Here is a 21850-nt window from a genome sequence, read left to right on the forward strand (position 1 = left end):
TCTTAGCACATTTTCAATGCTAGACTTTCCTCTCAGTGTGTCAATGCAGCTTCGCAGGGGCCGCATGTCACGCACTGGCAAATGCTTAACGCTCCCCGGCACACCATCCTGCACACACACAATACACACCCCGCCGGCACAATTGGAGTTTTACGTGCGAGGAAGGAAGGACGCGGTGGGGGCGGTGTCAGCGTCTCCAGTTAAAGTTTCTGGCTCATTAGGATGATGCTTAAAAATATTAAATGTGTGTGCGACTTAAGGGGGTAGTAAGCACACCAAGATAGTTAGTAAAGCGAACATTAAGATAGTTTCAGAATAGTTCTAGAGTTCCACCACAATTCCAGGGCAATAAGCTGCACTCTTTTGCGGTTTTAAGTGCCTGGCGGAAGGACTTCAATCACGGCCCACGCGTCGTATGCGCAATGGCCAAGAAATTGCAACAATCAATGTTTTATTGTTGGCACGAAGCCTCAAGCCGCAAAGCCGCAAGGCCTGCGATGGATAGACAATCGACACAAGGAAAGCCAGAAGGAAAAAAAAACCTGAGAAAAGCCGGGGAAAACCCGAGCAGCAGCAGCAGCAGGCAAATAAATGAAGGCCGTAATTATAGCCAAAGGAAAATTCTGACTACAGACGCCGGAACGGGGCCAAAATGTCACGTACTGGCAATAAACCGCTGCTAATTTACGATGCCCCAAGTCCGAGCCGGAGACGTAGCCGGAGACGGAGTCCTGTAACAAAAGGCGGCGGAAGTCGAAAGGCAAACGCCTAAGCAGTTTGACCAACTCGAGAGAACTCCGGAATGTTTCGCATTACGGCCGCTGCATAGAAATGGCCATCAAATTGACGGCCATCAGGATGGCAGGCAGGACGACCCTGGACGCCGTCGAATCTATCGAAAATGCCAGGACCAGGACCAGAACCAGGACAAAGGCCTAATGCGCATTAGCTGCCCCTGGGAACGTGCATTAGATATATTAAATCGGGGTCCGGCTCCAAGTCCTGCATTGTCCGCACTCGCGTTTTGTTTGCATTTTCCATTAGCTCGCTGAGGCGGAACAACAGCAGCATCTGTAGAGGATTTTCCCATAATTTCCACACAAAATAAATGCGTTGAAAACTCAAACTCGAAACTCAACAGGCAGCAAAGAGAGGCGACCCAATTTTCGAAATCGAATTTGCATTCTCTTAAATTCCGAGAGCGTGGAGACTTTCCAAAAATTATACATTCGTATAAGAGAGGAATTTGAAGGGCGCCTGCGTGTGCTCAGATGGAAAAGTCTCCGGAAAAATCAGCTGGTTTTCAGCGATTCGTCTACTCGAAACGGCCACATTGAAGCAGTTTGTCAATAGTTACGCTCAAGACGCGACGCGTCCGCCCCATTCACGAACAGATTCTGGAAATTTTCAACAAAATTTATCACAAAACAAAAGAATTATTTAAGAAATTAACCAACGCCTAAGACTGAAAGCCAAAATCAAAACACACACACACACACAATACCAGAGTGCAAGTTAAAGTCCTTAAAAAATCAGCCGGTTTACCTTTTGATTTTGTATGTGTTTCGTTTAATTGAATAATAAAAGCCAGTGAGAGCCCGCATAATTAGGATGCAAACATGAAAAAAGCCCCCAGACCGAGCACGAAATCAAAAAAGATAAATACAAATCGGGCATAGGCGAGGGGCGACCCAACTCTCAGGATCTGCGGAACACCATCACCATCATAATCATCATCTTCAGCCACAGCGGGAGCAGCAGGATCCTCTCATATCCTTCGTGGTCGTCAGAACTCGGCATAAATATTTATGTTGACGAATTTACCTGCGGCTGGGCGTCGTCGCTAATGAAGCGACCTAAATGAAAATGAAAGGACATAATTATGCTTATGTGTGAGTATAATGAATACGTATTTTATTCCACAAGGTCAGCCGAGTGGGTTGCCTGGGCGGTTTTGTCGTTCGTTCGGAGGCTGCGGCAACTGCACTTAGTTCTCGCAGCCGCTGGAGAAATATGTATTTGATGTTTATTTTTCGTTACGGGCAGGAAACTGGCTGAAAGTCTTGGTCCCCTATTGCCAAGGGGTTTATATTTTGCAACTGAACAAAATTTGTGACGATTTTTCAGTTACTTTAAGTAAATGAAAAGTGATTTTAAAGAGGTAATAAGCTTACACCTCATTAGTTACGTTGCAACTGCAGGGAAATGAGTTCATTTAAAGCCTAAAGCTATTTAAACCACAAAGAATGCTTTCAGGCATAACTAACAATATTATTTCTGTATTGAGTAGGTCTTAGGTTACTTTAAAAATACTAACCTAAAGGGAAATAGTAGTAATAGTTTTTCATAATTTAGTGAACCATTTTCCCAGTGTGATTATATTGTGACGCATTGTGACCCCTAGGAAATAATGGAAAATTGCATTGCGACCACCGACTATCGGGAATTGTTCTTCGGGGGAAGTTTTATGGGTCCGCAAGTTGATTAGTGCAACGCCTGTGAGTGTCACCGGGTGCAATTAGGCGGCTGCTGCATTAGGATTCGGGGAAAAGTTACCAGTTACCCGTTTTCAGATTCCGCTGGCAAGTTTCCCAACTTGAGTGCAAATTGCTGTCGTACAATCATCTTCATAAAGTTCGCCAAACAGACACTCACTCTGTGTCCGGAGGAGTGAATTGTTTCCAGAGGCGCCAATCCATTGTTTCCCTTTCTGGGAATATAGCTGGTAACTGAGATATGAGTCCCTCCGATTCGTTGTACTCATATTCCCAACATTATTTGTCGTCCTCCTCTCGGCTAATTGGTATATTGTGCGAGTCACTCTGCAGCCAGGACCAGGACCAGGACCAGGACCAGGACCAGGGACTAGGACGAGAACCTCGGGCTGATCAAAACCAAAAAGGCTGCTAAAAGATTACGCTGACACAACAAAGAAAGGGCTCTCGTGCTCCTCTGCCAGCAGCAGACATTCAACAGAATAGAACTTTTTGTATATTTATTAGAGTATGAATTAATTCTAGTATGAGGGAGCAATGTGTGCGTGTGTGTGAGTTGGGGAAAGAGTTGAGCCTTCGAGGCAGATTCAGAATCAGATTCGTAGGGAAAAGCACAGGGGGTTGGGGAGGGAAACAACCGCAGCCCGGCGCGATTTTCCTTTTTTCTACTCCTCCTCTTCATGCCATTTTTTTTTTCGACTATCCCCCAAGGCGAATTTTGTTGCAAACGTTAGCACATTTTTTTCTTTCGGCGTATATGGAATGTAATTCATGTACATGGCCTTGGTTTATACAGAAAAAACAAGAACTGGGTGTGTGAAAGCAACAACTCGCTTTCATAATTAAAAACCAGAGGGTTATGACCTAGGGTAGCGACCTTAAGATACCTCGCTTAAAGAGCGGACTTTAATTGTTACGAATAACAATATATATTAAATATTATTTGGGATATTTAAGAAGTTTCTAATTATAAAAAAGCCCTGGGGGCATTTGCCTTTAATGGCTTTAAAAATACATCATTGCTCTGTAAATACTAGATGTATATTTTACCAAGAATTGATTGCTTTTTCATGAGCAAAATCAGACAGACACACATTTGATTCATAAGGTTATTGAACTACATATACTTATTGTTCGTTTTTATATTTTGCTCACTGAACTAGGATTTTCGGTGGAAGGCATTTCGAGCATACTTTTGGGCAGCAGAAAATGCAACAAAGCCATAGGAAAATATGCTGGAAAATATATGTGAGAGGAGCATACTGCATACTGGTTATGAAAGCACCCTTGAACTCCAAACCACAGAGCCAGCACAGAAACATTTTTAGTGCATTTATTAATAGCGGCCGAGTGAGAGAGCAGAACGTCTGAAAAGGCGAAGGACGACGATTACCTTGACTATGAAAATATTCCTCACACATGAGCTGCTCTTGGACTGACCCCCTTCCTTCCTCCTTCCTCCCGCCTTCCGTTTCCGGTGCCTCACATTAACATTTCAGCTCACAAAACCGAAAGCTGCAGGAAAAAAAACACACTTATAGTATAGTTATTCGCGAGGGTTGCGCGATGCCTTTCCCTGCCCTGCGGAGATGGAGATTTCCGGCGACTGCAATCCATCAAGCCGCCTCCGCAGGTGTTTGCCTCAGACTGGCTAACTGCCTGTCTCACCTGGGGACACCTTGACACAGACAAAGGTCAGCCAGCCAGCCAGTGTGTTGGGCGCACAAAAGGCCAAGTGGCAAGCCAGGTTAGCAGCCCCGCTTCCCTTCTCCCTTGAGTGAATTAAGCTAGAATGCAGATGCTATTCGCAACTTTATTGTTTCTTTCACAGAAACATTTTCCAGAGGCAGCCTCATTGGCGTCTCAGAAACCTTGGATATTCAGCGGGAAAGCCCTCGTAGCGGTCGTTCCTGACCAAATCCAAAGCTGATCCGGGAAGTGGCAAAATCATCAGGATCAGCAGCAGTGATAATAGCAGCAAAAGCAGCAATTGCTGCGATTTAAAGCCAAGTTTTAGCAGCGACATTTCGACTGAGACTGAGCCAGACAATCTGATCTGAGGGCAAATTGCATGCAAATCCGAAAAATACAAATCCGAAGAGATAAGGAACAGAGACAAAAATACTAGAGTCATTCTTTACTAAATTGGATTAAAACTTAGGAAATATATTGGGAAATTCTTATTCTTCTGAACCCTATTCAAATTAGAATTGTAATCTATTTTAATTGTGTCATAACACACAATATATTTTTAATAACATATGTTTTCTTTGATCTATTCATTATTTAAATGTATATAGTGCAATTTAATAGCCAAAGATAATGCGCATCCCATATCCTATGAATGCTTGAAATTGATATCATTTAGTTATCACAAACGCGATTATATGCTGGAAAATTGCTATAAAAAAAGACCCACACACTCACACAAACAAAAAGGCAAGTGAGATACAGCAGTAGCTACAAATTAAGTTATGATTTTTTCTCTGTGGGGGATTTTCCACATCGCAAATCGAGATAAGCCTGGCAGCTGGAGGTCAGTGGGCGCCAGTGGGGGATGGGCAGTGGGCTGGAAGCTGCTAAAAAAACTTATGAAAGAGTTTGCTCGATTGAAATGATTAATTAATTGCCGGGAATCGAGGTAAACTGAGCGAGACGAGACGCGAGCATCATTTATCACGATGTGAACTTAATTTCAAGCACTTCGGCTCCGTCGGGGAAATACGTAAAAACAAAATAAAAATAAAGAGGGAAATTGTGTTATTTTAAGGGCGCAACATTATGATTTCCTCTCTATACACGCTGGTCGCCATGCTTTTATTTCTTGTTTTCCGTAGACTTATTGTTTGTACCCAGTAATCGGAGGCTAAAAGGGTATATCGGGTGCAGAAAAGGATAATGAGAGGTTTTTCCTTTAAATAATTGAAGACCATTATAAAACTAACTTTGGGAAGCTGAAGTTTATATACCCTTGAAGTTAACAATTGCATTATACAATCGATAACTAAGCTTAAAATATTCGCATATTTTTAATCGATATCAATGGAGATTTTCGACAATTTTTCTGACAAATCAAAAATTAAAATACTCATACCAAAGTCAAAAAAGCATTAATTTTAATTTGGAAAGCAGCCCTATGTTCGTTTTTATTAGGCCAATAAATCTGCATACTTCATTTAAAATGTAAAAGAACCCAAATTTTTGACATTTTTAACCCCTTATAAAATTTTCATAAAATTGAGAAAAATTTATGATCTTTTTGAGTCAAATTATTTATGTTTTTATATGACAATTTGATGAACAAATCAAAGATTAAAAAACTCATAACTTAGCCAAAAAACCATTAATTTTAAATCGGAAAGCAGCCCTATGTTAGTTTTTAATAGAGTAATAAATCTGCATACTACAATTTAAATGTAAAAAAATCAATATTTTTTGGTCAATTTTTGACAAGTTCACCCCCTCTATAAAATATAAAAAATTAAAAAAATGTGTTTTTCCTCCAAACATGTCTTAATCGACTCAGTTTTTGATGCTGATTAAGAATATATATGATGTATAGGGTCGGAAACGACTCCTTCGCAGCGTTACAAGCTTCTGACTTTCATTTCGCTCGATTTAAGCTTTGTCCAGGATATTCTCCTAGTCGCTACACTCAACTCTATATATCTCACTTGCTTTCTGTTTGCCATTCATCTCTGACTCCCCATTGACTCTCGTACCGCCCTGTATTTTGCAGTTTACGTGTTAAGTGCTTGGCAAGCACGATTAAGGCGCTTTATCACCCGCAACAACGGCAGCAACACGAACGACAGACGCGGCGCCAGCATCAGCATCAGCATCAGAATCAGGAGCAGCAGCAGCAACACCACCAACAGAATCAACAGCAACAGCTGCGGCAGGAGCAACATCAAGAGCAGGAGCAGCAACATCAGAATCAGAATCAGCAGCGACAGCGGCAGCAGGAACAACAATCGCTTTAGACACACCCCAAACCATAATATATATAGAGGCAGACGGAGGACATGCTGAAAGCGGTGACAACAGCCATGGCTGAGCCCATGCCGGGGAGCATTTTGGAAATAGAACTGCCGGAACTGCCAGCCATTCTGCTCAACGAGAGCCTCTTCATCGAGCTGAATGGCAATCTCAGCCAGCTGGAGGAGGACACGACCATCACGGTGGGCAGCAATTTCAGCACCTGGAACCGCAGCGAAGTCGGCAATGGCAGCACCAGGCTGTCCCTCGACCTGGACGAGGAGCAGCGGGCCGAAATGGAGTTCTGGCTGCTGGTCAAAATGATCGCTATGGCCGTTGTCCTGGGCCTCATGATACTCGTCACCATCATAGGCAAGTACTTAATCAAAATCCAAATCCAAATTTAAATTACCAAGCAGCAGGGGCGGAGACCGGGGTGTGCATTAAATTATTCTCAAATTTATGCCGCAGGGATAAGGCACCAAAAAGTTTCCATACTCAACTGTAAATGAAGTAAAATTTATGATGCAGAAGATTTTTATTGCGCCCTCTTGGTGGATTTTTTTCGGGTTTTTATTGATTTTTGGGCTTACAAAGATGATTTGCTGGCAAGCCTGCTTCACGGGGAATAGGGCCTATCCTGGTGGTTCTTAGGGGTGGCTGATTGTTTTCCCTGGCTGGATGACGTACGAGGCGAAGTCCTTTGAGTTAAATGCCGCCAAAAGCAGCAAGGAGCCGGGTGTTGGTGTGTTGGCAAAAGCGACCAAAGTTTCCAAAAAAATGTTTGCCGCGGCACGTAAAAAGCTATTAAAACCGCGGCAAGGCGTCAAATGCAAATTACGAAAAACACACTAAGCAGGAGGTGTGAGAGTATGCACAGGAAGAAAAGCAGAGTACTTGGTTTAAGCCAACCCAAACTTATTGCCATAAGTAATTATATCAAGAAATTTAATGGCTATTATTAAGCGAAAACAAAATTATTTTGAACTTATCTATACTAAATTGTTCCTTGATTTCCTTTTAAAAACATAAAAAGGGTAAAGGCAAGTTATACTTGATTAACATTGACATTCTAAAAATCATTTTAAAGCTATTAAATACCATATGATACCAATATTTTGTATTATTTTCCCCCCGTGTTAACACACACACACGGACTCGTAAGGGAAAACAGTTTGGTGCTTTTCGCGAACACACGTCGTATGCGCAACATTTCCCCGGCAAAGACATATGCAAATGCATTTTGTGGCACGGGCCAAGCGAGGACAAAACGTTTTGACATCCTGCAGACAAGCAACTCGACTGTCTCAGCCACATACCTGGGCGTCGTCCTGGCTGCCAGGGAAAATGGTGCCTTGGTGCGCTTGTTGTGGGGTGGGAAAATGGTCGGGGAAATGAGTGAGATGGGGCCGATGCAGGTGAGAGATGAGGTGGCACTGCGGCAATTACAATTTGCCAAGTTGCATGCGCTTAATCAAAGCAAGCGATGACAATGATGATGGCGATGATGATGGAGCTAGCAGCCAGCTCTCATTTGCATCCCACAGGGAAAGAGAGTACAGAGTACAGCCAAAGACATCGGAATGAAGAGGGGGAAAATGAAATGGGAAAGAGATTGGAGCACGTTGCATGCTGCTGCTGCACGATTGCCTGCAATTAGGCAGGAAAATGGAAACTCCTTTGACACGAATCCTTTGCCACTGATTGATTTTGTGCAACTTCATCAGGTTGAAGTCAAGTCCTTCCTTGGCATCAGCCCCAGAACTCATAGTTAATGACTTTGGCCACTCAAAGTCAGCCCTCCTAACTTATTCATCGTTATTGAAACGAAACGGAAGGCTTAGCCGCCTCACTTAATATATCAATTTAACAATTTATCGTAATTTCTGAATGCCTCGTTTTGTTCACAGGCAACGTCTTCGTAATTGCCGCCATTATACTCGAGAGGAACTTGCAGAATGTGGCCAATTATTTGGTTGCATCTCTGGCAGTGGCCGATTTATTTGTTGCCTGTCTTGTGATGCCACTGGGAGCAGTCTACGAGGTAAGTCTAACAAGTTGTACACTAATAAATGTATTTTTAAACTTGATTAAGAATCGAGATCAAATCTATATGTATTCCATATATAAATATATTTTCTAAGTCAACACATCCTTAATTCATTTTGAATTATATTAGTTATTAAATGCAATCATAGCTGTTAATTCATATCACTCTTTTTGTTAGAGTATTCAACCATTGTCATTGCCATTGCTCTACTAACTCGATTACCCTAATGGAAACTTGAGCAGGAATGCCAGCAAATGAAATTAGGCGCCAAAGAGTTGACACTGGGCCAGTGACAGAGCCAGAGCCCGAAAGGGAGAGCCTGGCTCGTTTGCCCGCTGTGCTGGCTAATTGTTTCAATTGCATCATCGCTGGCAAACAATGTGTTGCTAAATGTCACTCCTTTCCCTGCTTTCTCCACTCTTACTACACCATCCTTCTCTACTCTGCTCTGCTCTTCCTTAGATAAGTAATGGATGGATATTGGGACCGGAACTGTGCGACATCTGGACATCTTGCGATGTCCTTTGCTGCACAGCGTCCATACTGCATCTGGTGGCCATTGCGGCGGACAGGTGAGTGAGCGGGTCTCCTGATTTAACGGACGGAGATGACAGTTGAAATGGGGTTGTCCTTCCGCTGCAGATATTGGACAGTGACCAACATTGACTACAACAATCTGCGGACACCGCGTCGCGTTTTTCTGATGATATTCTGCGTTTGGTTCGCCGCTTTGATTGTCTCCCTGGCACCGCAATTTGGCTGGAAGGATCCGGATTACATGAAGCGCATCGAGGAGCAGCACTGCATGGTGTCGCAGGATGTGGCCTATCAGGTGCGGGAAGACATTACACATATTTTTTTCAGAATTGATGGACTTCCTTTACCACTACTCTAATCATTTACTTTCCCTTCTTGCTTTTCCCCTTCTTAGATTTTTGCCACCTGTTGCACTTTTTATGTGCCTCTGCTGGTGATTTTATTTCTGTACTGGAAAATCTACATAATTGCCAGGAAGCGCATCCAACGACGCGCCCAAAAGTCCTTCAATGTGACACTTACCGAGACGGACGTAAGTTTTATAAATAAGGCAAGGCCCTAATAAAATTCAAGTGTCCTCTTAGTTGGTCCCTCCCCTCCCACAAAAAAATAATAATAATACAGGGAAATAGAGAAGAGTCGCAAAATTACTCATACGCCCCGTCGTACAAATAATGAAATTCCACAAGTATGCTGGCCATTTCCAATGGGTGGGCCCACGAAGTGGATGTTGAGGCTGCTGGAGAGAAGTGTATTTGCCTGCCTGCCATAATGAGTATGTCATTAACAGAAACAATAATGCCAAGTGGGTCTAAGGGGGGCGGGGCTGTGGGGTTGTGTGGGAACATAGGGGTTTGTGCTACTCTGGGACGTCCTCAGCTGCTCATTAGCATGCCCAAGTGAACACTCGAAGCGAGCCTCTACGGCGAAGCCAAACAAATGCCAACAGAGATTTATGATCGCCCCAATGTGTGGCCACAGTGTCAGGGGCAGAATGCTATATATATATGTTACACTTGAACTAATTTAATATCAAAGAGCAAAAGTTTGTTGTTTTAGAAATAATGGAAGGATCTTTAGAAGCACTTGGGATATATTTAGTGGGATTCTATTGTGATTTCTCTACAATGAAGTATGGAAACAGGCTTACGAATTAATTAAAGACATCCATATCATAAGAAACATGTGTTCTATAAACCGTTTAGCAATCGCTATCCAATTTGACATCTATAATTATTTAGAGCCTCTTCAAAATGTAGAAAACGGGACAATCAAAATTAATTAATTAATAGATTAGATATGCCACATGCATAACCTTATTTATCTTTCTGTTTTCAAGCTTAAACATTTAAGCTTCGCTTAAACTTATATCCTTAAAGAATCCATTATTTTCCCCCTCTGTACCCAAATCAATTATACCCAAACTGAATATCTAGAAATACCCGCTTTCCCATTTGGTTTTTGTTTTCTTTGCGTTGATAAGACGCAAGCCAAATGTGGTGCTTCCCCCGAAACTTGATTTTCATCGAGTGCATAAACAAGCGTTGGGCCCATAAACAAGTCAAGTACCAGCTTTTCGCACATACTTTTCCTTACTTTTCCACATTTTTCCCCCTATTCCACAGTGCGATTCCACGGTGCGGGAGATGAAGAAGGAGCGTGGCAAGCGGCGGGCGGAAAGAAAGCGTTTGGAGGCCGGAGATAGGACTCCAAACGAGGGTGAAAACGAATCCCAACTGCAGCGGAGACCCCGGAAAAGGATGCGCATCTGCTTTGGACGGAACACCAACACGGCGGGCATCTGTGCGGGATCGGAGGGTGCGGTGGCCAGATCAGTGGCCGCCATAGCCGTGGACTTTGCCAGCTTGGCCATAACCCGCGAGGAGACCGAGTTCAGCACCAGTAACTATGACAACAAGAGCCATGCCGGCACCGAACTCACCACCGTTTCCAGTGATGCCGACGATGTAAGTTTGACATTAATTCATTAGAGTTTCTTAAAGAAAATAAAACATTACGCTCACTGACCTCTTTTGAAAGTATTCTCTGTCTCAAAACGAACTTCATGTTGTGATTTTTTAATTTTAATATATTTTTAAAGTTGTTTAAAAGGGGGAAGAGGGTTCCGCCCAATAGGGTTCCCAAGTGCCACTGACCGACACCTCATAGACATTTCTTTGCAACATCTGACCCCTTTGTTTTGCTTGAGATTATCCCCATTGACCCCATGTCCCACTCCGTTTAACCCTTTAGTACCGGACCAGCAACGCAAATGAAATCATCACGCTGTCACAGCAGGTGGCCCATGCCACGCAGCACCATCTGATAGCCTCCCATCTGAATGCCATAACGCCTCTGGCCCAGTCCATCGCCATGGGCGGTGCCGGCTGCCTGACAACGACTGCGACTGCGGCTACAACGGAAGGAGGAGGCTCCGAGGAGGCCGGAGCCGAGGGCAGCAGCCCCGTCAAGAATGCCGGAGTAGGCATTGGCGGTGTACTGGCCAGCATCGCCAATCCACACCAGAAGCTGGCCAAGCGGCGACAACTGCTGGAGGCGAAGCGGGAGAGGAAGGCGGCCCAGACACTGGCCATCATCACCGGCGCCTTCGTCATCTGCTGGCTGCCCTTCTTCGTGATGGCGCTGACAATGAGCCTGTGCAAGGAGTGCGAGATCCACACGGCGGTGGCCTCGCTTTTCCTCTGGCTGGGCTACTTCAACTCCACCCTCAATCCGGTACGTACACCAGACAAGACTTTTAATTTGTTCTTCATTGTTGGTGGTCGATATTAAAGGTGCGATATTTGTACAGTATTCTTTAAGAGATTTTAAGTCTTTAGAGATTTTAAAATCAATTTATTTCCCATAGTTCACAATATGTATTTTTGTTTTAAAAATGGGAAGAATACCTTTGATAACACTATCTGTTACATTTGATATCTCCGTCAGGTCATCTACACCATCTTCAATCCCGAGTTCCGTCGGGCCTTCAAGAGGATTCTCTTCGGCCGAAAGCATGCGGCCCGAGCCCGTAGTGCAAAGATTTGATTTCAACTAAAGGATAACGAGGACCAGTATCTGTAACCAAGGTCACTGGCAGCACAAGCAGGCAAAATGCTACGGAATTGGCATCGTATTTTGTGTAACTAGCAAGTAAAGGCGACGTTTTTAGCAGTGACAATCCTAACTAGCCTGTAACTAACTAACCAACTAAAAGAAATACTCAACCACACACACGTGCCCCCCCTACAGAATAAAAGACAGCAAGTTCGGTTAGCTGAAAGCCGAAGAAAAAATCAAATATTGTAACCGGAAGCGGAAACGGAAACTGAAACCGAAACCGAAACCAATCGAGCGAAGTTTTTTAAACACTTCGAAGAGGAGGGAAACTAGCTGATACTCATTAGACTAAGTTAAGTTATGTGTATGTGTAGTTTATATCTATATTTAATGGAAAACATAAATATTTCTAAAGTCTTCCCTGTGTCTTAAAGAAATCCAAGAGGTAGTAGTGCGATTAGAAAACCCTAGAGTCCTAAGTAGGTGTGGAACATTGGTGATGGGGCAGATCGAAGAGATATAATATATATATATATAGGCTGGGTCCAAAGAACTTCTTACGCTTTCATGCATTCTGTGTTAGTTGAACGTGTGTTTTTTAGTTGTAGACTTAGGCATGGCAGTTATGCTCAATTATTTTGATTGGATGTTAAGTCAATATCAAATTGTAACGAATTTACACCCAGAAATCTGTACAGTGTCCGCAAAAGTTAAGTAGAACTCCCCCGCAGTAGGTTAAGGTCCCAAAGTGTCACGACTAATTAGGCACAACTCTTTCTGGCAAAAGTAGCATTAGATTCGGAACACTAAAAGTTCAACTTTTGTTGCCAACACAGACACTCGCAGACAAAAAAAGTTAAAGCCATGATATATGATATGTAAAGTGTATGCAGCTATATGCCACAGATATGCATTCGTACCTAGCGATATATAGTATATGTATGTACATATGGTACTTATATTTATGGTTCAATTTTTGGAAAAGTTTTCTTGTAAATAAATGGACTTGCTGTTGAAACCGAAACCAAAACCGACAAAACTGCAAGAAGAGCAAGGAGAACAAGAGCAACTATCTGGGCGATATGGCAATTAAGTCCATGCTGCAGTTGAAACCCAATACGCTTCATACACATAAATACATATAAAATATATATATATATATATATTTATAAACACACCATGCACACACGTTCTTCCGAGTGTGTGCGTGTGTCTACGACTATTTTGTGTGTGTTTTGGGTGTGTGTTTATGCAACAACTTCTCGATGTGTACTTGATGTCAAAGTTATTAAAATTGTGTTTTATCAAAAGCGTATGCATTCGATATTTTATTCATGGATCCAGAGGGAGATGCATTTACCGGTTGGTGGTTTTCCTGGCTATATTTTGGGGGCTATTTCGGGGGGTATTTAAAAGGGGGTTTTCACGGGTTTGTGTCTGCTCGAAATTGACAAACTTTTCAGGCCAATGACGACCGCACGCACGTTTGTATTGTACGTATGTAAGCAGCTAAGCCAAATGTCAGCGCATTGAAATGTCAAAGTTCAAGTGCACTCGCACACCCTCACACCCGCACACCCGCACACCCAAACACCAGAACAACCAAGGTAAACTGGGCGGGGCTCGGTGAGATGGATTACGCATTGGCATTATCAACGCCGGAACAGGCAGAAAGCCCCGACAAATGGCACAAAATGAACTGCCTGAACAACGCAGAAAAATCGATACATCATGCAGGACCTCGACGAGGGGGAGAGTTGCTGTTGCTGGAGTATTCGTGTAATACATTTCGGTACTTCGGTACTTGCCCACCCGACTTTCACCATATTCCACACCCTTTCCCACACATTTCCCTAGGTGTCTCTGCCGGCAAGTGTAAAGCTTATTAAAAGTATCTCCCTGCAGATGGAAAACAGGATGCTAAGTGACTGGCCTTGTTCTGAAGAGGCAGTCCATACAAAATAATGCAAATTAAAGTAATTTTTAAATGTATACCATCATTAAATACTCTATTAATTTTTATACCCTTGATGGGTATTGTATTTTTAGTCAGAAGCTTTAAACGCGGTGAAGGAGTCATTTTCAACCCTATAAATCATATATATTCTTGATCAGCACCAACAGCCAAATCTTTCTAGGCATTAAAAAAAAAACATAAGTTTTTGAAAATTTTTTTAAAATTTTATAAGGGGTTCAAATTGTAAAAAATGTTGATTTTTTTACATTTTAAGTTGAGTATGCAGATATATTACTCTAAAAAACTAGCATAGGGCTGCTTTCCGAATTAAAATTAGTGGTAATTTGGCTTAGCTATGAGTTTTTTAAGCTTTCATTTGTTCATCAAATTGTAATATAAAAATATAAATAATATCGACTAAAAAATGTCATTTTACGCTTAGTCAGAAGCTTAAAAGAAAGTAAAGGAGTCGTTTCCGATCCCATAAATCATATATATTCTTGACCAGCATCAACAGGCGAATCTTTCTAGGCATTAAAAATATAACATTAATTTTTGAACATTTTTTCAAAATTTTAGAAGGGTTTAAAAAAATGTTTGTTTTTTTGTCAAAAATGTTGATTTTTTTACATTTTAAGTTGAGTATGCAGATATATTACTCTAATAAAAACTAGCATAGGGCTGCTTGCCGAATTAAAATTAATGCTTTTTTGCTTAGCTATGAATTTTTTAAGCTTTGGTTTGTTGAAAAAATTTTCATATAAAAAAATAAATTATATAGACTAAAAATGGTATTTTAGCATTAGTCAGAAGCTTGTAACGCGGTGAAGGAGTCATTTTCGACCCCATAAACCATATATATTCTTAATCAAAATAATTTTGTTGTGAATTCTTTAAAAATTTAAAGTTACATCATTGAAATTGTCAAAATTTTTAGTTTTTGATTTTTTTAATGAAGATTATTTAACTACCTTAATAAATTACCATTCAAACTAGTGCCGTAATTATGACAGGCACTGTAAATCGTGGCTTTAACTGCCATACGCCAAAAATAATATTTACCAACACTTTTAATTTCCGGTTGGCCCCAAAGGAAATGCCCCTGCGGGTGATAAAAAGGAGAAAAGAATTACAAAATCTGTGAGAGAGCGAAAGGCCAAGGGGGGGAGGAGAAATTTCTGGCTAGCAGCAAAGTTTGGGATAATGACAAATTAAATGGCACAAAACTTGAGCAGTCAGGGCCATGCAAATAATAATAATAAAGCCACTCGAGGAGAACTTTTCAATATTCGTCGTCGTCATCGTGGGCCCAAATGTGACACATCATCGATATATATCTCCGATATGCCATATACTCGTATATATACACACACGTGTGGAGGTGCGTGTCGGGTGGGTGCCTTCCTGGGCCTTTATTAGCCTAGTAGCATTATTAATTTCCTCTCTCTGGCACACAGCAATGGCAATAGCTGCAGGATAATGCCAATAAAATTCGTTTTATTAAAAAATTCTTTTGCCGACAAAAATTCCATAAATCGAATAAATATCGAGTGGCACTCCGGCGCAATCGTTTTGGGAGGGAGGTGACTTTTAGGGGTCTGGGGGTGGGTGTGGGCAAGTTAATATGGCACATGAGTGCGGCGGCAGGACCTGGAAAACCCTGCTCTGTTTGCTTGGGCATCAATTTTTGAAGTCTCCTTGAGAGCCGGAGGAGACCGAACTTCGGGGCAGGCCGGCAATTCAAAAGGTATTAAAAGTATTAAGCCAGAAATGAGTGCGGCCCGAGTATCTATCGGGGCCTGGCCCAGGGTGTGTGTGTTGTGTGCGGGTAACTTTTAATTGAATTGCATTGAGTGTGCAAATTGCTTTAAATGATTAAGAGCTTATGGCCCTAGCTTTTCTCCAAATCTAATCCAACACATGCTTATGCATTGTTGGGAAAGGACAAACTTTGCGTTAATTAATATGGATTGCTAAGGAACTAAACTACCTATATTCTTGCCATTTAAAATTATCTTTTCCTCGAAATAAATTCGCAAGCAATAGTTTAAAAAAATTACTTTCTATCCACTTTTTTCACTTGATCTTATCAACAAGAGTTTCCTGGTCGCGATGTTTATAAACCTGTACGCTATTCATTATGCCACTGCAGGTGAGAAACACCTCGTAAAAGAGCGTTAACATCGTGAAACGTGGTAAAAATAAGCAGATGAGTGCGAATACTTACAGCTCCCGGCCAAAGTCCTGTCTCGTGCTCCTGCTCCTGGTCCTGGTCCTGGTACCACAAACACAAACTCATTGCGAAGTTGTTGACACTGCTCTCGGGGTAGGAGTGAAGAGGGGAGAGAATACCCATTCAATGGACTTGCCCGGAACACAAAAGATGAGTGTCGTCCAACCGTCCACCCAACGCATCCCCATGGAAGACTTGGACTTTGTAAAGACTTTTTGCAAATTGCGGCCAAGTGCACTTTTCGTTGCCCTCGAATCTGATGCCGCATTGTGGTGCCTGGTCTGTCCTGTCCTGGCCTGCCCTGGCCTGCTTCAACTATGGACAGTTGACAGGAGTGGAAAATGGAGAAGAAGGAGCAGGAGCTGGAGCAGGAGAAGACAGGTTTGCTGCTGCTGCCTGTCCGCACTAATTACGAAATAATTGAAATCATTAAGCAAAATGAGTGCAGGCAAGTTGAAAGTCTAGTTCCGAACGGGTAAGTCGCCGTCTAAGGTTTCAGTTAATGAAAGCACCAGGCAGCCGCTCAATATTACAGCGAAATATACTCTCAATGCCAGCAAAAATATTATATATAAGAACTCGGCGGAGAAACAAGGATCTCCTGGCATAAATATACAGTTGAACTTCGGTAGCAGGAACTGCCAAGAGGCTCCTTGAGGACTTGTATTTAATATTTAGCATTTAAATTAAACACTTTCGTCTGTATCTCAACTATTTATAGACATCCCCCTGTAGCTAAAGTCGCTGTAAAGTTAGCTGCAAGTCCGCTATCGTGTCGGTGCAGCTTATTCTTTTGGCCAGCAGCTTTTTGGGCGCTGACAACTAGTGCAAAATACCAAAAAGGACACGTACGTAATGAACACAAACACGTACGAGAGGAGCAGCGACAACGCTCGCCAGATAGGGAACCTGGCTTAAAGTTTCATCTGTGGCAAAGTTGCATCTGAGGAGCATCCGAGGAGCAGCCTTTGGCCAGGCACGAACGGCGGAAGACAAAGAAAAAAGTAGAGAAAAAGACAAGAACGAGAGCTGAAACTTGGCTGGCTAAAAGTTTTTACTGCTACCCGAAGGGCGTCCAGGCATTGGGATCTTGGCTCGGTTTAGGGTCTGCAAGTGGGCCTGCTCTGGCTTAGATTGGGATGGAGGGTCTCTTCTGGTCCTGTTTGGCTTGGTCGAAGCGAAGGATGTGCAGCCGGCGTGACGTTCAACGCACAGCGGAAGTTGCCTGTCGACTGTTGCATTTTTTGGAATGGAGATGAAGGAAGGAAGATGGAACCAGGATATGGGATATAGAAGCTGAGAGCTTGAAAATGGGAGCTAGAAGCTGGTTATGCTCCTAGATACACTGCAATCTTATCAAGACATATAAGAGATTATTTCCTATATGTATACCTCAGATCTTTTGGTTCAAATGGAGCTCAAAGGACTATCTTACTTATGGAGAATTGTTATGTTATTGAATGTGTTATTACTTGCAATGGGACTTGATATTATTTTTAATTTAATATTATTCTCTCTGTGTACGTTTGTTATAAAACTCTATGCGTTTAGTTGCTGTTGTTGGCATTGTTGGTCGTCCCTCCGTCTTGTTGCCAGTTTCAAGTGCCGTTTGCTTAATTTTTATGCACTTGCCATCGCTGTTGCTGAGTGTGCGAGTGTTTGAGTGTGTGAGTATGAATCCTGGTGTGTGTTGGTGTGTTTGTGTAGCGCAGTTATTGCTCTTGTTGGTTTTCTGCATATTTACTTGGCGAAGAGGGAGAACCCTTGCGTAAACGAGGCTAGGAGGCGCTCCTTGGCCGCCAAGTTGCGCTTAGCTCGCACTCGCCGAAGGATAAACTTTTCACGGCCTTGGCTAAGTTCAGACACTGACATTGTGACTTCCGTGCCAGCCTACCCGCCATCCAGCCTTCCAGCCACGATAAATGAACCCGAAATTAAAATTTAATGTAGCATCATCAACAGCAACCGGCAAGCGATTTGTATGCGAGTCTATGTACGATACTATATATGCAGACAGGCGATGGGATTTATTGCAGTTTACGTAGCAGCTTTATGCCATCTGATTTTCGTATTAATAGAGGTACTTGCTCATTGAGCAATAATGCCAATATAATTTCCACATACTAGATTAATTAGTGGGTTGTTTAATTATGCCGTAATTGATGATGTAGTTTAGGATTCCAAGCCAGATTTTTGGCTCTGATTTCCTAATCCTTTATAAAACCCCTCCTAAATCTGAGTCCCCGTTTATAGATCACAGCTGTGGGACTCTCTAAAATCTGGTTATATACCATTATGGCCAAACCCCTTGGCAATCGAAGCATGATCTCATGGTAAGTAATTGTGTGACGAGTCCTTATCGGATGGTGGGTCCCGCTGGTACTAGGTCCTCGTTCCTTGCACCTCCTTCCTGGGTCCTGAGTCGCGTGTCCCTGCCATCAAACATCCATCCTACCACGCCTTTTTCGCACCTTTCTGGCTTCGCGTTGGGTCGCTTGCGTGTTTGTTACAGTTTCGTTTTTAGTCCTTGTTTTGGATTCGCCTTTCTACCTTTAAATGTCTACACGCAGCCGAGGACTCTTCTCGCTTTGGTTTAATTTCTTTTGTTGTTATTGTTGCCAATAGCTCGCTGACTGTTTACGTTAGAAAGGGAAAATGCCGCAAAAAAAAAAAACAAAAGGAAAATGGAAAGGAAAGGAAAAACAAAACGCTCTTATACTGGCGCTCTTATACCACCTCTCGTATCACGTATACGCAGCGTGTTCTGTAGAGTTTGGTCAATCTTATCAGCAAGGTCCAAGGAGGGGGGTGAGAGGGAGGGTGGGGCTGGACAAGCTTGGAAAATCAGAGATGCCGAGATATATGAGTCCATGATGTTCCCAACAGTGTAGGTTTAAATTGGGATGAAAATGTGCGAAGATAACTCGGGAAATATCTGGCTGAACCAAAGAAGGAATATAGTTACCCTTCTTTGAGGTTTTTCAAGAAGTTTGATTCCCTGAAAATACAATATTTAAGTTTTATTTTTCCTGTGCTATCTTCTGTTTCCATAAATATACTTCTGCTCTTGTCTTTAGGTATCTAAATATAGAACTTAGTTTGCAACTTTCGATACAATTTCACTATTCCTTCTTCATATTATTTCCCCCATGCGAAATGCTCCATTTTGACATCCGGCAGCCGTTTGACATTAATTAGCGGTTATCATATTTCTGGCTGAATGCAGACGCCAGGTAACTGGCTCACGGCAATGCAGCCGGCACTCGTTTACTGGAATTTATGGCGTGCCACTCCTGACCACCTTTCTACCTTCACCTGTTCTTGTACCCTCTGGTCTCTCGGGTCAATCGAAATGAAAGGCAAACCGGCACGCCAACTCCGAGCTGCGAGCTCCACTGGCATTTCCGGTCAGGTCATGTCCAAATAGCAGGACCCAACCCTCTCTTTGGGCGTTGCGTGCCATTTAGCCGCAGGCTGTCATTTTATTGTTAGCCAAATACAAATCAAAGTGCGCTAATAACAGTCAACAGCGGCGGATCCCACCAAGTGGGCGTGGCACAATCGGACAGGGCATGCAAGGCGAAAGTTGACACCTACCGCCCACTCGAAAAGTGAAGGGGTTTCCCTCGACTCGACTCGAGCTGGAGAGAAGGCTAATTCCCTCTGATTGCAGTGCAAAAGTGTGAAATTAAAATTCAGAGCGTGCTAAAAACCTACTCGGGCCACAATAGTTCTCTGTGAATGGTGCGGTGGTACTGCGAAAAAATTGCATTCCTTTCGTATTAAATAAATATTTAAAATTAAGAATTAATATGGAAATAAAACAAAGTGTTTTGAGAATACTTAACTATATACAAATTCTGTAAAGATATTTAAAAGTTGCTGTTAATTAATTCAGCATGAACTTGAAACTATAGCTAATTATTATCCCGAAATAATTTCATCTCGTTTAAAAAATACATCACAATAAATGAAGCACATATATAATTCCTAATACTATACCATTATTTTCTTTCCCTGTAACAGAATTTATTTTGCTTTTATCGTCGCCTGCCTGGCCCTAGTGTTTTGTCTATTTTCGGGGATTTTGTTAATTTTCGGCACGTCCCTGGGCTGCCTCGCTGCATTTATCTCTTCATTCAGAGAGTGCTGGCCATGTTAATGAAGTGACTAATGGCCGGCTCTCGCAGCAGTAAACAGATTTTTCAGCAACAAAATACGAAGAATGAGAACGAACGCTTTAAGTGTTGACCACACTTGAAGGACCCAGCCTCCGAGAGCCCTCGTGCAATTACACATGCTGGTAAAGCGCAGAAGGGCAACCAAATCCTGCCACACAGAAAAAGCAGGACTCGAGTTACAAAGGAATCCGCATGTTGCAGCTGTCGAGTGGCCCCCTGGCCAATATATCAAATGTCAGTTGGGCTTTGGCAGCAGCGTTCGAAATGTCCAAAGTGAGTCCAGAGCTTCCAGGCTCCGTTCCGTTCCGTCGTAGAGCATAAATTTCCCTCATCCTCATCCTCATTCCCATCTAGAAGAGACCAAGCCCGGTCCCCCGACTCGATAGAGCCTCGTGTGATTGTGATGAATGCCAACAGCAGGTATCAAGGTATCATGTGTGCTAGGGCCCCAAAACAAATAGAGGCAAAATCCCAAATTAATTTGCAGTGACCGAGCGGCCGAGCCAGGCACATTTCTTGCACAATCAGCAGCCATAACAAATGGCGGTGCATATATCAGAGCCACACCACAGGACTAAAGGACTCAAGGGCCGCAGGACTAGGGATTGCATATCGAATGTATGAAATATCTTATGGGAAATGAGCTTAAAATATCAACTTTAGAAGATTGTAATTACAAATAAAGCAATGGCTCTCGCTAAATAAAATTTACTTTCGATAAGGAACGATATTTACTTTAAAATATGTTTATATTTATTTCCATTATTGATAGTTTGATTTAATTAATGACACTTTAGTTCGTAATGCTCTTTTAAGAATACTAAATATCTAAAGCCACGTACTATCGGTATGAATTTTGCCATCTCTGTACACGACTCTGCCATTAACGTAGCCGTAGAGTAGCTTATAAAATGACCTCATTATGCAGGTAAACGAAGCCCGGGCAGCGATCCTTTTGATGTTTTTATGCCAAAGCATTTAATATCAATTTTCAGCTCTCGGACATGCAACAGGACCGAAACATGAACCGGAACTGACCCGCCGCGCTGACCTCACGTCCGAATACAATCTGAATTGCCTTTCGTGTGTCTAATCGCTAAATGGCCAAAACAAAGCAAAAAAGTAAGCGAAAAACAGCGAGCAGGAAGGCAGGCAGAAATAGTCCCGGCCAGAAATAATGTCTGCTCCAATTGTTGCACGCCAGCATGCAAGTAAGTCTATATATACATATATATACATTTCCAACTGGCCACGCCCTCAAATTGCATGCTCTCACGATAATAGCTTACTTTGCATACAAATTGTTGGCAGCGCCTGCGGAAAAAACCCAGTCTCGTGTCAAAGTTGGCAATAAATTTG

The 21850-nt window shown here is 42.5% G+C and overlaps 1 protein-coding gene across 1 annotated transcript; it reads left to right on the plus strand.

Moving 5' to 3' along the window:
- The first annotated feature begins 1329 nt into the window (after positions 1–1329).
- On the plus strand, positions 1330–13435 carry 5-HT1B (5-hydroxytryptamine (serotonin) receptor 1B). The gene is made up of 9 exons (XM_020952414.2): positions 1330–1892; positions 6235–6845; positions 8384–8517; positions 8986–9095; positions 9166–9355; positions 9455–9592; positions 10686–11027; positions 11314–11796; positions 12010–13435. The coding sequence occupies exons 2-9, from the start codon at positions 6521–6523 to the stop codon at positions 12106–12108; spliced, it is 1821 nt and encodes a 606-aa protein (XP_020808073.1). The 5' UTR covers positions 1330–1892; positions 6235–6520; the 3' UTR covers positions 12109–13435.
- Positions 13436–21850: the final 8415 nt, after the last annotated feature.

Source organism: Drosophila serrata, unplaced genomic scaffold, assembly GCF_035046125.1.
Source record: "Drosophila serrata isolate PLE 108 unplaced genomic scaffold, ASM3504612v1 contig_334, whole genome shotgun sequence".
NCBI classification, from domain to species: Eukaryota; Metazoa; Arthropoda; class Insecta; order Diptera; family Drosophilidae; genus Drosophila; species Drosophila serrata.

Coding starts and splice junctions, on each gene's coding strand:
- 5-HT1B (XM_020952414.2), top strand. CDS start 6,521: ATGCTGAAAGCGGTGACAACAGCCATGGCTGAGCCCATGCCGGGGAGC. Junction 6,846..8,383: donor GATACTCGTCACCATCATAG/GCAAGTACTTAA, acceptor TTTTGTTCACAG/GCAACGTCTTCGTAATTGCC. Junction 9,593..10,685: donor TGACACTTACCGAGACGGAC/GTAAGTTTTATA, acceptor CCTATTCCACAG/TGCGATTCCACGGTGCGGGA.